Source organism: Ceratotherium simum, chromosome 36, assembly GCF_057802395.1.
Source record: "Ceratotherium simum simum isolate JZ-2026a chromosome 36, ASM5780239v1, whole genome shotgun sequence".
Taxonomy (NCBI): domain Eukaryota; kingdom Metazoa; phylum Chordata; class Mammalia; order Perissodactyla; family Rhinocerotidae; genus Ceratotherium; species Ceratotherium simum.
In genome coordinates, this window is record NC_141935.1 from 1,003,649 (window position 1) to 1,019,538 (window position 15,890).

The 15,890-nt window shown below is 41.8% G+C and overlaps 1 protein-coding gene across 8 annotated transcripts in view; it reads right to left on the bottom strand.

Annotated features, from left to right (window-relative positions):
- PPP1R12B (protein phosphatase 1 regulatory subunit 12B) overlaps positions 1 to 15,890 on the bottom strand; it is a 222,809-nt gene that overhangs the window by 115,515 nt on the left and 91,404 nt on the right. For all 8 annotated transcript variants that reach the window (XM_087424264.1, XM_087424263.1, XM_087424265.1 and 5 more), the window contains one exon: positions 14,356 to 14,538. In XM_087424264.1, coding sequence (XP_087280390.1) covers positions 14,356 to 14,538 — 183 coding nt within the window. The remainder of the gene's footprint in view (positions 1 to 14,355; positions 14,539 to 15,890) is intronic.

The window sequence follows — 15,890 nt, forward strand, 5'->3', positions numbered from 1 at the left end:
AGATCATACAGTATTTGACCCTCTCCCTCTGACTTATTTCTCTTAACATAATACCCTCAATGTCCATCCATGTTGTCACAAATGGCTGGATTTCATCGTTTCTTATGGCTGAGTAATATTCCACTGTGTATATATACCACATCTTCTTTATCCATTTGTCCCTTGATGGACGCTTAGGTTGCTTCCAAATCTTGGTTACTGTGAGTAATGCTGCAATGAACACAGGGGTACATGTATCTTTACGCATTCGTGTTTTCATGTTCTTTGGATAAATACCCAGCAGTGGAATATGGTACCTCTACTCTTAATTTTTTGAGGAATCTCCATACTGTTTTCCATAGTGGCTGCACCAGTTTGCACTCCCACCAGCAGTGTATGAGAGTTCCCTTCTCTCCACATCCTCTCCAACACTTGTTGTTTCCTGTGTTGTTAATTATAGCCCTTCTGACAGGCGTGAGGTGATATCTCATTGTAGTTTTGATTTGCATTTCCCTGATAGTTAATGATGTTGAACATCTTTTCATGTGCCTGTTGGCCATCCGTATATCTTCTTTGGAGAAATGTCTGTTTAGGTCTTTTGCCCATTTTTTAATTGGGTGGTTAGTTTTTTTGTTGTTGAGATCTATAAGTTTTTTATATATTTTGGAGATTAACCCCTTATCAGATATATGGTTTGCAAATATCTTCTCCCAATTGTTAGGTTGTCTTTTCGTTTTGTTGATGGTTTCCTTTGCTGTGCAGAAGCTTTTTAGTTTGATATAGTCCCATGTGTTTATTTTTTCTATTGTTTCTCTTTCCCAGTCAGACATGGTACTTGAAAATATGTTGCTAAGAGCGATGTCAAAGCGCATACTGCCTATGTTTTCTTCTGGAATTTTGAGGATTTCAGGTCTTACATTCAAGTCTTTAATCCAGTTTGAGTTAATTTTTGTGTATGGTATAAGATGATGGTCTACTTTCATTTTTTTGCATGTGGCTATCCAGTTTTCCCAACACCATTTGTTGAAGAGACTTTCCTTTCTCCATTGTATGTTCTCGGCTCCCTTGTCGAAAATAGCTGTGCATAGATGTGTGGGTTTATTTCTGGGGTCTCGATTCTGTTCCATTGATCTGTGTGTCTGTTTTTGTGCCAGTACCATGCTGTTTTGGTTACTATAGCTTTGTAGTATATTTTGAAATCAGGGAGTGTGATACCTCCAGCTTTGTTCTTTTTTCTCAGGATTCCTTTAGCTATTCAGGGTCTTTTGTTGTTCCATATAAATTTTAGGATTCTTTGTTCTATTTCTGTGAAAAGTGTTGTTGGATGAACCTTCATTTTCTTGTAGGTATTAAGACAATACTATTACTTATCTCACAAAGTTATGAGGATTAATTGCATCTAGGAGGGTGCTGGCATAGAATAAGCTTTCAAAAATATTAACTCTCTTACCCCATTTAAACCTTCCACATGCCTGAAAGCCAATTCAATTCTACCTCCCCTGGCTTCAGGAAGCCCCTTCTAACCACTCCATCCTACATCAGTCACCTTCTTCTCTGAACTCCTAACAGACCTACCTGAGCACAACTGCACTCAGGACACATTGTTCTTTCACATATACTCACGGTCTACTGTGTGTATTTGGGGTCCTCAGTGTTGAGGGCACAACCTAGGGCATATCCCTTTCTCATTGGACGCACAGTTCATAGCACAATACTGAGCATGTAAACGGTCAGACAGTCATTGAAGACTTAGAATCCCATAATTTTAGAATCCAATATTACCTACAGATCTCTAAACTCCACTGATTAACCAATTAAGAACCTGAGACTAACGAACTTAAATGGCTTCCTGTGAAGGCATCAATTGTGTGCTTAGCTGAAGAGCAAACTAGGTCTCCCTCCAGCCCAGGGAGCTTCTTCTTTTTTTTTTTTTTTAAAGATTTTATTTATTTGTTTATTTTCCCCCCCAAAGCCCCAGTACATAGTTGTATGTCATAGCTGCACATCCTTCTAGTTGCTGTATGTGGGACTCGGCCTCAGCATGGCCGGAGAAGCAGTGTGTCGGTGCGCGCCCAGGATCCGAACCCGGGCCACCAGCAGCGGAGCGCGCGCACTTAACCGCTCAGCCACGGGGCCGGCCCCCAGGGAGCTTCTTACCCTGTGCCTGCAGCTATCACACAAAGCAGCAGCAGAGCGGAAGTCCACCGAGGGCCTCCATGTGCCGGAACACACCTGAACTGCCTATGTTAGAACATTTAAATTGCAATGGGCAGACATGCCAATCTGTAAAATGATCCAAACACACGCGGGTCTTTGGGAGCATTACACCAAGTACATCAACAGACATTCCTCTGCTGCCATCTTCTGGACACAGAGGATTCCTACACAGGGCTTATTTTCACTGGAGAAACAATTTTATTCAATAAACATTTATTCAATACCTACTACGTATCAGGCCCTGTGGTGTGAAGAAAGCCCAGTAACAAAGCACCTTCAAGAAGCTCACAATGTAGTGATGAAGAAAGACAGCAGTCTACCTGATAAGTTAAATCAGTCCTGAGAACACTGAGGAGAGAGTATTGGTTTCAGCCTGGGGCTGGAGGAGGCAGGTAGCCAGCAGTGGGTTTAACCTGCAGGAGTTCCTCTAGGAGGAGCAGGGTTTGTTCAGCAGAGAAGGTGACAGAAGGCCATTCTGGAAAGCAGGTTCAGCAGGAAGAAAGAGGGGCAGGAGTAAAACATGTTCAGGAAGTGTCTAAGTTTTCTACCTGGGTACACAGAGTGACGCAATTACCAAAGATACAAAATACAGGCAGAAGAGCAGAGAGAAAGGGCAAGGAGAGAAGACTGTAGCTCTGGATAAGCTGAGTCCAGAGAGTCTAATGAGCACCCTCTACAGGGGTGAAAAGACGACCTGTCGGCAGGAGTTTCTACACTGCCCGACTCAGAGTGATTTTGAATTCTGTCTAGAAACTGCTCCTGTGGGCATACGAAATCAGTTAGGAAACTTCTCATCTTATAGGTATGGGAAAACATTCACTTCCATTAAGATTCAATCTGATTGTACAGTTTGTAGTAAGTAAATAGCTTTTACCTAGACCTCAATGAACTAGTCTTTTCATTTTATGAGTTCCTGTTCAAAGGCCACCTCAAGGAGCAATCTACCCCTGCATCTACCCAAACCAGCTTCTCTCTGCAATTGCCCTAAATATCTAACAATTTTTTCTTTGTTTCATTTACTTAAAATATATATATTATGTAACATTTAAGATAAAAAAGATATAAAGAATACAACCACTACCTGTGTACTACCATCCAACTCAAGAATAACACTACCAATACCAGTTTCCTCCTAAAAAGAGAAGCATGTTCCTACGGTCTTGAAATTCTTAATTGTCCTCTGCTACCCTAACCTCTTGAGTTGGATCCTTAAGTCAGTGCACACGCTTAAATTCATTAGGAATATTAAGAAACACCAGAGAAGTTCCAGACTGGTTATTCTGAACACTGCATCTTATTCTCACCATCTGCCCCACCGCCCTCCCCAACTGCACCACCACCAACACAACCTATGCAACCACGCCCGCTTCCCCAAGAGCCCGAGGGAAGAGAAGCGGACGAGAGTGGAAACGCGAGTCTAGGGTGTTAAAGCTGTCAGGCAACGACAGTGTACCTGCTGCTTCTGCTGTTCCACGCCCAGAACTCGCGCTCTCAACTCAGCAGGCCAGAGCTGGCTCCAAACATGGAGGGTGCTAGTACACTAGGACAGAGGCGTACTTCAGTTCCCCACAATGCAAAGATCACCTTTCTGTGCCTGGGCTTTCCATAAGACTAGGAATGGCAAGGAACTCGACTGCCGGATCAGATCATTCCAGGTGAGAGACACACCTCACCACACACTTGTGCAGCAGCTTTCCCAGAAGCCCAATTATCAACAGACAGCTGGCCACTCTGGCTGTTCTTCCCTAGTAAATGCCAGAGCTCATTTTATGAGATCGTTACGAGCCACCGTCTTTTTCTAACATGGCAAAATGAACTGGCAGAAGAGAAGGGCGTGGTTTGAGTGGAGGCAAAAAATTTTCGCCCCTCCCACATGTCACCAATACTCACAGCTCTGAAAAAAGAAGCACTTTATCAGAAGGAGATTAACTGTAAAAACAAGGCCAGCCGATAAGAGCTTTGAGTAGCAGGTGTTGGGTGACTGCTCACTTCACTCTGAAGTGGCTGGGGAACGGGACAGAACCACCAGAGGCCCTGCTGCATCAGGGAATGGATTCCTGTGCGTGTCTTGATGGGGGGGCAAACTTTTTAAGCCCCTACTCCTGAACTGTCAGGTGGTGTGCCAAGGAACTGTGTGACAAATGCCACTGTCTCTGGAAAATGAAGTGAGTTCGAGTCTCAAGCTGTGTTTAGCAACAGAAATACAGGAAAAAGATAATAGACTTTTTAATTCAAGGCCCTTCAATTTTGCTATAATAACTCTGAGCAGGCATCATCCAGGGCTTCTTTCCCAGAACTGTTCAGTGGGGTTAAACGGTACCAGTGTTGTTTTTAAACAGCTTTATTGAGATGCAATTCACATACCCATTCCAGTGTACCATTCAGTGGTTTGTAGTATATTCACAGAGTTATGCAATCATCACCATAATCAATTTTAAAACATTTTCAACACCCCCAAAAGAAACCCCATATGCATTAGCAGTCACTTCCCACTTCATGTTTTTAAGTATAGATCAACAGCATAATTCTCACTGGCTAAATAGTACCACACTGCATCAAATCTAAAACATCATCAGCTCCAAGACGCACCGTTGGTTTATGCACCCTAAGAAAGAACAAAGCAGTGCCAATCACACAAGCTTTTTATCACTAATTTAAGTTATTGAAAGGCATCTTTTAAACTTATTTAGACATATTATGTAGCAGCAACACACATAACCCCATGGAAGTAACAACAGGAACACCTATGACCAAATTCACTCCTGTGCAGGAATGACAACTAGCAATGATGAGACATCCTGATTTCAGAGAGATGAAAAGTACACAGTGTTCACCCGAGAATCAACAATACCCAAGATCCATAGTGCACAGCAGGGAAAATGCCCTCACTAACTCAGGCAGGAGAGGAACCATACGAAGCAAAATCTGTATAAGCTCATAAGCTAATACAGTAACCAACCCTATAAGCAACACAGAAACCTCCAGAATGGTAACCTACTGCTATATACATTTCTCTCTCTTCCTGTTCAATATTCATAATTAGGAAGAGAGAGAACTATTTCTATTAGTAGAGAAAAGCTTGGTAAGTTCAGCATTGCTACAGTCTTTTACATAGGAAAAGAAAATACTCATTTTAGAACAAAAATTGAGAGATGGGAGGAGCTTGTGGAATCTCTTTTCTAGAGTGCCTTTTTGAATTGACAGCTGCCTGTCTTTAGCTTGGAGACAGAAAGATGAGTCAAATGACTTTCAAAATCCATGACTCAGAGTTTAATTACATAGTTTAAATTTCTAACATTCCAAGGACAAGGCCAAATTAATTTGCTGACATCTTCATATTAGCAGGAATAACTACCTAGCTTACAAAGACCCCAAGGATTCAAGGTCGGTAAGTGAGGTATATACGACTCAGCCAGTACTGACCATATCCTGACCAGGCAGAGTTGCATGTGGGCTATTTGGGGAAAGACAAACAATTTTAGCTTCTTGTGGAGAAAAACTATTTTAGTCATTTCTATAAAGAAAAGGCATCCATAAAAAAGAAGATGTAAAATTCAGGGTTGGGGTTGGAGGAGAGGGAAAAAGCTAGAGGAGAAACAGCAAGAGGATCAAAGGCAGACACTATCAGACTCTAATATTAGCCAAGGGAATTGTTTACATTCTGTTGCTAAGGAAAACTTGGAACTTTGGAAAGTGAACCCAACCACTACACCATTGTGACAGCTGCTGCCTGGCCCTGACATCCCTGCAGAGCTATCTGCCAGCTGCTTGCCACTTGCCATTTGTAACCTGCTGTCTGCCAGCCCAAGCAACCCCTTTACAATCTGATGACCCTGTTGTTTTCTGCAGTCTTCAGGAGCAATCCAAAGACTGGATGGATGGCAGTGATTAGAGGGCTATGGGGTGGAGACTGCCATGTTCCGGGCTGCACATTAAGATGGACTGGCCCCTGAATCAAAACCTTTATTCTTAAATCCACAAGAAATGGTTAGTGAGTTCAATGGGGAGGAAAAAGAGGCTTGGGTGATGATCTCCCTGTGCCTCTGACTCAAGGTGTGATATTAGGAAATCACCTAGCATTTCCACCTGTAAACAGGGAGCATCACTCCTGTCCCTTTCCATCATGTAAAGAGAATACATTCGAGCACACTTGAGCTTTTCAGGGAAAAAAAAAAAAAAGGAACTTTGTAAATCTAAGATTGTACACTTCTTAAAAGTAATAAACTGTTTCAGAAGTCCCACTCTGAGCTTATGTAGCAAAATCAGCACTTATCTAGAATCCTGCAAACCTAGACTCTCTTGACTACTATGTCCACTCTTCAATGGTCATGGCCATCTTCACAGACTTAAAAACGCCATAAGAGAGATAGCTGTCCCTAGAGGTGATTTTTTCAAGCTCTCCTGCTCCCCTCTACCTCCCCCCATTATCACGGTGATACTTTATCACCCTGGAACTTTGGAAAATACAGACAAAAATAAAAAAGAAAATAAAAATTACCCATAATCCCCTAGAAAAATCTAGCACTAACATTTCCATGTTTATTCTTATTTGGTGTCATAATGTATCCTTTTGTATCTAGCTCTGTCCAATACACACAATACATCTGTAGTTAACAAAAGAGTAAAGAACTGTCACCACAGGCTGCAGAGCGGAGACTGACGGCTGGCTGACTGGTCTGCGCCCGCGTGCCCCTCTCAGAACAACACATTCTCAGAAAAGGAAAGCCAGCTGTGCAGGTTCAGCGGCAGGACCACTCCCTGGCCCTCGAGCTCTGTCACACTGCAAATGGAGGTTATGTCTGAGATGACTCTTCCAGTGGTTAGGTCTTGCTGTGGCCAGTGTTAAAGCACCATTTATCCCAATGCTCACTGTTTCCGATTGGACCTGTGAACACAGGCTTCAGGCCTCCATGATAGTTTCCCAGCAGGAGCGAAAATGCTTCCACAATGAGCTGATTACAGAGAAAGCTGCAGCTTCAAGAGAAGAATTAGCACTCAGCACGCTCTTTCAGAAGGAAAATTTAGCTGTTTTCAAAACATGTGATTTTTTCTTCTTTCAGCTTATGTTTGTCTAGAGGGAGAAACTAAATGGCTCTAATTCTGTAAAGGCTTAAATGATACGTTCATTTGATCAAGTCATTCCCCAGCTGAAAACACTTTGGTGGTATGCCATAGCTTTGAGAACAGAAGCTCAAGTTCTTAGCACAGCACAGACAAAAATCTACATGATTCAGTTCCTGCCTACCTCTCTAGCTCCACAATTTCCAAAGTATACCCAGTGGAATACCAGTTTTGGGTTTCTGTGGGGGAAAAAAAAAACAAAACTAATCGACGGACACAGAAATTTGGAAAATGCTGCAAATTCTAACCCCCCAACGTCTCACTCTCCACCCCCAACCCTGGAGAGGAATGATCCTGAGGAAGCTTTTGAGTAATCCTGTTTAACTTTGCTTAACTGGTTGTTTCACAAATTCCTTTGGCCACAAAATGCTTTTTTCTTTTTCTACATCTAGTTCACACAAGACACTTTCAGAAATGCTACTGTGGGGGATCAGAATTGGCCACCCCAAAATGTGTCTCTTTGGCATGAGAATTATTTTGGGCTGGCTACTTTTTTTTTTTTTTGCTGAGGAAGATTAGCCCTGAGCTAACATCTGTTGCCAATCCTCCTCTTTTTGCTGAGGAAGATTGGCCCTGAGCTAACATCTGTGCCCATCTGTCTCTATTTTATATGTGGGACGCCTGCCACAGCATGGCTTAATAAGCTGTGTATATGGGCCGGCCCTGTGGCTTGGTGGTTAAGTGTGCGCGCTGCGATGCTGGCGGCCCGGGTTCGGATCCCGGGTGCGCATCGAGGCACCACTTCTCCGTTCATCCTGAGGCCGAGTCCCACATACAGCAACTAGAAGGATGTGCAGCTACGACACACAACTATCCACTGGGGCTTTGGGGGGAAAAAAATAAAATAAATAAAATCTTAAAAAAAAAAAAAAAAAAAAAAAAATAAGCTGTGTATAAGTCTGTACCTGGGATCTGAATCCTGGGCCACGGAAGTGGAGCCAGAGAACTTAACCACCACGCCACCAGGCCCGCTGGCCCTGGTTACTTTTAAGAGATATTTACATTTATAAGGGAAATCTCCATTTGTAAAGGTATCTCCCTCTCTGTACCAGGAAGATGGGAGGGGGGCAGGGGGGGGGGAATGACCTTATCTCTAGAAACTTATCAATGCGGAAGGCAAGGACTTAAATATCTGCTGCATAATAACCTTACTCTTGTTTACTGTGCTTTTCTGGTAATCTCCCACAACTGACTCCCCCTCCCTCAACATCCTCCTTTGTCTTCAGCTGAAGATAGTATTTACTGTAATAGCCTCTGCCATTTTGGTGAGTTACTCAGCTTTCCTGAGTCTCTCTCGTGTATACACGTTATAAGCTTTGTGTGATTTTCTCCTGTTATTCTGTCTCATTTCAATTTAATTTGTAGCCCAGCCAGAAGGACCCAGAGTAGGTAGAGGAATTTTCTTCCTCCCCTACACTACACTGGCCTTACCTTCTCCCAGCTTCACCCACGTTAAACTGGTTCCTTGAATTTCTCTGCTCCCTCTAAAATACCATCCTCCTATTGCTCCGCAGAGTTAACTCCCAGTCGCCTTTCACAATCCAGCTCCAGTCACCTCCTCTGGCACACACCTTCTCAGTCACCCTGCTTAACTGGTTTACACCCTCCTCTGCTCCCCCAGCAATCTGCACACACCGTTATCAGAGCACTTCACAACCGTACTATAATATTTGATTTGCTTGTTTGCCTTCCTACAATAGATACATTTAAGCTCTTCAAGGGCAGGAAAGATGTTTTTCTTTAACCTTGTGTCCTTAATACCTCTGTGCCTGGCACATGGCAGTCTCTCAATAAATGGTTGTCAGATGTTTTATATATGTGGGTTCCTGTTTAAGCAGGACTCTATATAGATACAATACTATACTGTTCCCAAAATCTCATGTCTTAAGAACCACTCCTGATTCATTTACCTGTTTCTATAGATGTGTCTATCTTTAGCAGAACTCGTCACTTCTAATTATTGTTACCAATTTAAACAGTTTGAGGTTTCTGTTCTGCATTCAAAGACTCTTATCACACGGTGGTCTGCACCAGTGAGTTTCTTAGAAGCTGCATCTCCTCATGGTGATTCACTTCCTTCAGTGTGTACCATGTGTTAGTCTGTCTTTGGCAGGGAATGTTTTACAGAAATCCCTTATACCCTGGGTTGTACATGTGTCTCTTCAAGATGATTTTGAATTCCCTTGTGCCATGGCCCCAGAGTTTCAAGGGTATAGACATAGTTTCCATGTTAAATTCTTGGCTTGGGATTTCTAAACTATATGGGTAGTAAAAATTTCCCACAAAAGATTTTTCTGTCCCTGCCCAGACCCTTGGATGGACTCCTTTCCTTGACACTTCTCTGGGCCATGGGCAAAGCACCGTTTTCATGAATTGGGCAGCCCTCTGAGAATTCCAGCTTTCTACAGGCTCTTGGTTGGAGCTCCCAGCCTAGTCAAGTCAAAGCCATGCTGCCTATATCTGTACATGGCATTGAGGTTTGAGCCTCCAGATCCTAAGGTCTACTACACAGGTCTCACACCAACCCTGGTCCACTCAAACCACCCTGGCTCTTTGGTTCTCTTCATTTTGTCACTTGGGAGTCCCTTTCATTTTTCTTTCTTTTTTTTTTTTTTTTTGTGAGGAAGATCAGCCCTGAGCTAACATCCATACCAATCCTCCTCTTTTTGCTGGGGAAGACTGGCCCTGAGCTAACATCTATTGCCAGTCCTTTTTTTTTTTTTTTTTTCCCCTTTTTCTCCCCAAAGCCCCAGTAGATAGTTGTATGTTATAGTTGCACATCCTGCTAGTTGCTGTATGTGGGATGCTGCCTCAGCATGGCCGGACAAAGTGGTGTGTCGGTGCACGCCCGGATCCAAACCCGGGCCACCAGTAGCAGAGCGTGCACACTCAACTGCTAAGCCACAGGGTGGCCCCCTTTTTCCAACTCATTTTCCTATGTTTATAGTGGGAAAGGGGTCCTTGTAAATTCCATCTACCATGCTGCTGGAACCAGTCTCCTGAATACATTTTGAGCCAATTCACTTTTCTCCATCTCTCCTACTACTACTTCAGGGAAAGCCACTGTTCTCTGTCATGTACCTTTCTTCTGCAATGGTCTCCTTACTGGTCATCTCACACCCATTCTTGTCCATTCTTCCCCTGTCCAATTCATACGTAATACTGCAAGCAGAGTTTAAAAGCCAGAAATTTTTAAAATATAAGTCAGATTATGTTATTTTTTGCTTAAAATCTTCTATTGGCATATGACTCAGCAATTCTACTCCTAGGTATATACCTAAGAGAAAGGAAAACATATGTCCACACAGAAACTTGTACATTAATGTTTATAGTAACATTATGCATAATAGCCAAAAGGGGAAACAACCCAAATGTCCACCAACTTATGAATGGTAAACAAAATGCAGAGTATCCACACAATGGAATAGTATTTGGTGGTAAAAAAGAATCAAGTACTAAGACATGCGACAACATGGATGAACCTTGAAAGAATTAGGCTGGGCTGGCCCCGCGGCTTAGCGGTTAAGTGCGTGCGCTCTGCTGCTGGCGGCCCAGGTTTGGATCCCGGGTGCGCACCGACGCACCGCTTCTCCAGCCAGGCTGAGGCCGCGTCCCACGTACAGCAACTAGAAGGATGTGCAGCTATGACATGCAACTATCTACTGGGGCTTTGGGGGGAAAAATAAATAAATAAAATTTTTTTTTAAAAAAAAAGAAAGAATTAGGCTATTGAAAGAAGCCAATCATAAAAGATCACATATTGATTCCATGTCTATGAGATGTCCAGAATAGGCAACTCTATAGAAACAGAAAGTAGATCAGTGTTTAAGTTTAGGGGGAATGGGGAGATGGGGGGAGGGTGGTAGCTAAAGGTTACAGGATTCCTTTTGTTTGTTTTCTGAGGAAGATTCGCCCTGAGCTAACATCCGTGCCCATCTTCCTCTATTTTTTAGTACGTGGGCCACCAGCACAGCATGGCCACTAACAGAGCGGTGTAGGTCTATGCCTGGGAACCGACCCCGGGCTGCTAAAGCAGAGCGCACTGAACTTAACCACTAGGCCACCAGGGCTGGCCCCAGGATTTCTTTTTAAGGTGATGAAAATGTTCTGAAATTGACTGTGGTGATGGTTATCCATATCTGTGAATATACTAAAAACTACTGAATTGTACACTTTAAATGGGCAAATTATATGGCATGTGAATTATATCTCTATAAAGCTGTTTAAAAAAATTCTTGCAGCGGCTCATTATGGTTCTTAGCATATAAATCTCAAATCCCTTACCACTGGCTGTTAAGACGTTGCATTCTATGGCTCCTACCTATTCCTCAGGCCTCATTGTAGACTACTCCTTCCTTTTTTTTTTTCTTTTCCTTTTTTTTTTTTTTTTTGTGAGGAAGATCAGCCTTGAGCTAACATCCAATGCCAATCCTCCTTTTTCTTTGCTGAGGAAGACTGGCCCTGACCTAACAACCGTGCCCATCTTCCTCTACTTTATATGGGACGCCACCACAGCATGGCTTGACAAGCAGTGCATCAGTGCGCGCCCGAGAGCCAAACCTGCGAACCCCGGGCCGCCAAAGTGGAACATGCACACTTAAGCCCTTGCGCCACCCAGCCGGCCCCTAGACTACTCCTTCCTAACTCTCTACTCTCTAGTCACAACACCTTCTTTCAGTTTCCCCAAAGGACTGCGCACCTTCCCACCTCAGTGTCTTTTCAACAGCTTGATTTTCTGCCGGGAACACTCACCCCTTCTCTTCACTGAGCTGCTATTTGTAGCATTTGAGCATCAGAAGCTAAGGATCACCTTCTCTGATCCCCTGGGGGAAGGGGAGTCCTCTGCAGGCAGATCTTCTGTAGCACACAGTCCTAACAACTCATACTACTTCTTCAGAGTGTGATCGTTGGTTAACGGTTGCTGCTTGTCACCAGCACATATGTCTCCCAAGGCCAAGACCATATTTGTCTGGTTCCCTGCTGCATCATCTGGGTTTACCACAGTACTTGGCAACGGCAGGTGCTCGATAAATACTGTGAAAAGAATGACTGAGCCCAACAGCGCTTTCTCTAATATCTTCCTATTCATTGACCTTGTGCCATCTCCCTATTTATTTTATCTAATAAATATCTAATATCCCCCTATTTATTATCTTGTGCCATCCCAAAAATGCACTCATCTTGATATACCACATTCATATTATAATTCATTAATATCTTAATTCTTTTATTATTATTTATTATTTTTTTTTTGGTGAGGAAGATTAGTCCTAAGCTAACATCTGTTGCCAATCCTCCTCTTTTTGCGGAGGAAGATTGGCCCTGAGCTAACATCTGTGCCCATCTTCCTCTATTTTATGTGGGATGCTGCCACAGCATGTCTTGATAAGCGGTGCGTAGGTCTGCACCTGGGATTTGAACCTGCGAACCCTGGGCCGCCAAAGCAGAGCAAATGAACTTAACCACTATGCCTCCGGGCCAGCCCCTAATTCTTTTATTCTTATAGTTGCTGCTCCCTGAGGAAATACACCCTAGTTATAATATGTGGTATGTAGCAGGTACTCAGTAAGTATCTGTGGCTTGAATAAAACTTCTGAAACAAAACCAAAATCTGTAGGAGGTGCTATCTGATTGATGATGGTGATGAAATTCCCAGAAGAGAGTGACAGTCTCTCTAGCTGTCTCTAAATAATGGCTCATGCAACTAAGTATTTAATAATGCAGTTGATAAAGGACCTGATTTATCCACCCTTTCAGGGGTCATGATCTTAATGATGAATTTAACTCATTTTACTTGTCTCAGCTCAGAAAGATTTTTTAAAGGGAGTTTTTTTCAGTGAATAAAAAGATTACTTTTGCATTTAGTTTCTAGATAAAACTAATAGTATCTAAATTACATCTGAGCTATTAAATACATAGACATTAAACATCCAAGATTGATTTATTAAAATTTCCTTGGCTGGAAGCCAATTAAAAGATGACAACTGTTGGCTCTGCAACCGTTAGTGCAGAAAATTGATTTTCTTCAATTTTTATGTAAAGAAATAAAAAAAAGAAAGGAAGGAAGGAAAAGAAAGAAGAAAAACACTGTTTTTCAATTCACTTAACATCTCCCTTCCATTTCTTCTCAAAATGTGTTTAGAGCCGTCTTTATACTAAACATCTAAAAAGTTTAACTCATTGTATCTTGTAGACTATAGGATTTCTTGACTTATTACACATATATACACACTCACAAATAAAAGTCTCCTTCCTTTGGATATTCAAAATAAAATGAAGTCAAACTGAAATTTAAATTTTGATAAAATTTCCCCTCTTTTTCTAGTCTTAAGGGATAATTATGGCCTCAGTTTCTAAGTAGATCTGAAACTCCCAAATGGAGTGCATTCTATTTTTTACACTTCTTTAAGTAGGAGAAAATGACCCATTCTCCTTGGTCACATCTTCCAAGGTCTCTTAATCCTGACAACTGAAAAGTTCTTTTAAGTTTCTACCTTAAATCTCTCCTATGTCAATTAATGACTGCTCTCTCATAATGTTTCTCTAAAGAAATTGCAGAATAGCCAGTTACTGTCCTTCTACCATATCATTATATACTATTCATTTCCTTTTCTGGTATTCTTCTCAAATTAATTAAAACTTTATATCCTAGCTCTATTTCTCCAAGCCTTTTATCATACTATTGCTTTTCTTTGCTGCCAGAGAAGTTGTCATGGACGACCCAGAACAAAACAAGAGATTCTTCTCTGTGCTCAGGTTCTCCAACACAAAATGGGGAAATAATGCCTGACAACGATCTCCCTTATGAGACAAATAGAAAAAAGATATGCTATGTCCATAACAGAATAAGAATCTATGTTAAGTAATCAGAAATAACGAAGATCTCCACCAAAAGTCTCCCAGAGGCAAAATATAAACCCAAACTGTAATACAGAGATATATTTTCACCATTTGTGATTAGGGAAAAGACTTCACACCCACTCCCTCATCTCCTACCTCCAGGCAGAACCCCACAGATGAAATCAGTGCGTCACAAACCTCCTCCTCTCCCTGGCTTCCGCCGAGGAGTCTGTTCCAGGAGAGGAGAGCAGAGTGGCAGTTGTAACCCCATTGGCAGTGCTGGGTGGAGGGCGGTTGGTGATCACGCAGAGCGGGGTGCTAGAAGAGACACTGTCTGCTGTTTTCTCTGCTGTTGAGTCAGCCTGGGATCTGTAAGGTGTCCTGAAACCAGAAAAGACACAAGCAGAAAGAGAACAGTCAGGCATGCTACACAACAAAGCACTGGCACAGGGACAGAGGGTTCGAGACAGGTTGAACTGGAGAAGCTTCTTGCTCAGGGTTTTTTTTTTTTTAATTCTGAGCTCTTAAATCTTAGAACAGTATGATTACATTCAGTCTGATATCTTCTGTCTGAGAAGTTATATTTTATAATTTTTTTTTGCCAGAGATTAAAAAATTTTTTAAAAGTTAGCTATGGCACAAGGCAAGACAGTGACACATGCAAGAGTGCTTTAAATGCCTCTCGAGTACCATCTGGTCTCCACACATGCACACAGAGGCACGGCCTCTCCACACACAAAAAACGACACTAAAGTCACTTACGGGATTAGTCTCCACCTGCCCCTTAATTCTGGGCAGTGAGACTTTGTGGCAGCCCTCAGCCTAGACTAGACAGCCATCCTCTTGGATTACCTAGAGATCTACAACCTCAGTATGTTTAGTTCTCCCGCACCTAGCTTGGCAACTGCTCTCTTTTCATTTTACCAAATGCCTAATTGTCTATATTCATTACTGCACAAATGAGAAACTGAAACACAAACTAATGGGATTCTATATGTAACCTTAACTATAGACTTTCCAATAGCAAGCTGTATAATTAAACTCATTTACATGAAAACAAGACCTTTGTTTCTCAACAAAGAGTTGAGAGCAGCCATTGGCTCTCTACCCAAAAAGCTATCATTTGTGATGTCACAGCTTGTTGCTGGGGTAACAGAGATCCAAAATTGATACTCACAGAGATGGGAAAAACAATGAAAATAACGAATGTTAAAAATCTGTTTTTTTCACCTACTCACAATTACCAGAAATGCTTAAAAGTAGCTATGAGCTCACTTTCAAATAAACACACTATTAGGATAAGTTTGAAAAAAAAATTATCAGATCATAAAAATCTAACTATGGTACCTAGATGCAAACATAAAAAGAGAACAGTTCTGAAGTAGTATCTAAAAAACAGAAGCCACTTCTCCAGAAGTAATTAATGACTCAGAAAAAAGGTGAAATTTTATATTCATTTTTTTAATTAAAAAATGAAGGCAAATAATTCCTCAGACTTACAAGATGTATGAGTCTATAGAAATTATTAATAAAATTAGCCAGAAACAAAGCTACAAACAATTACACTTATTAAAACCTTACCTGAAATTCTTTTTAGGTTAATAATATATTTTGAGATTTTTTATTTATTTATTTATTTATTTATTTATTTTTTCCCCCCAAAGCCCCAGTAGATAGTTGTGTGTCACAGCTGCACATCCTTCTAGTTGCTGTATGTGGGACGCGGCCTCAGC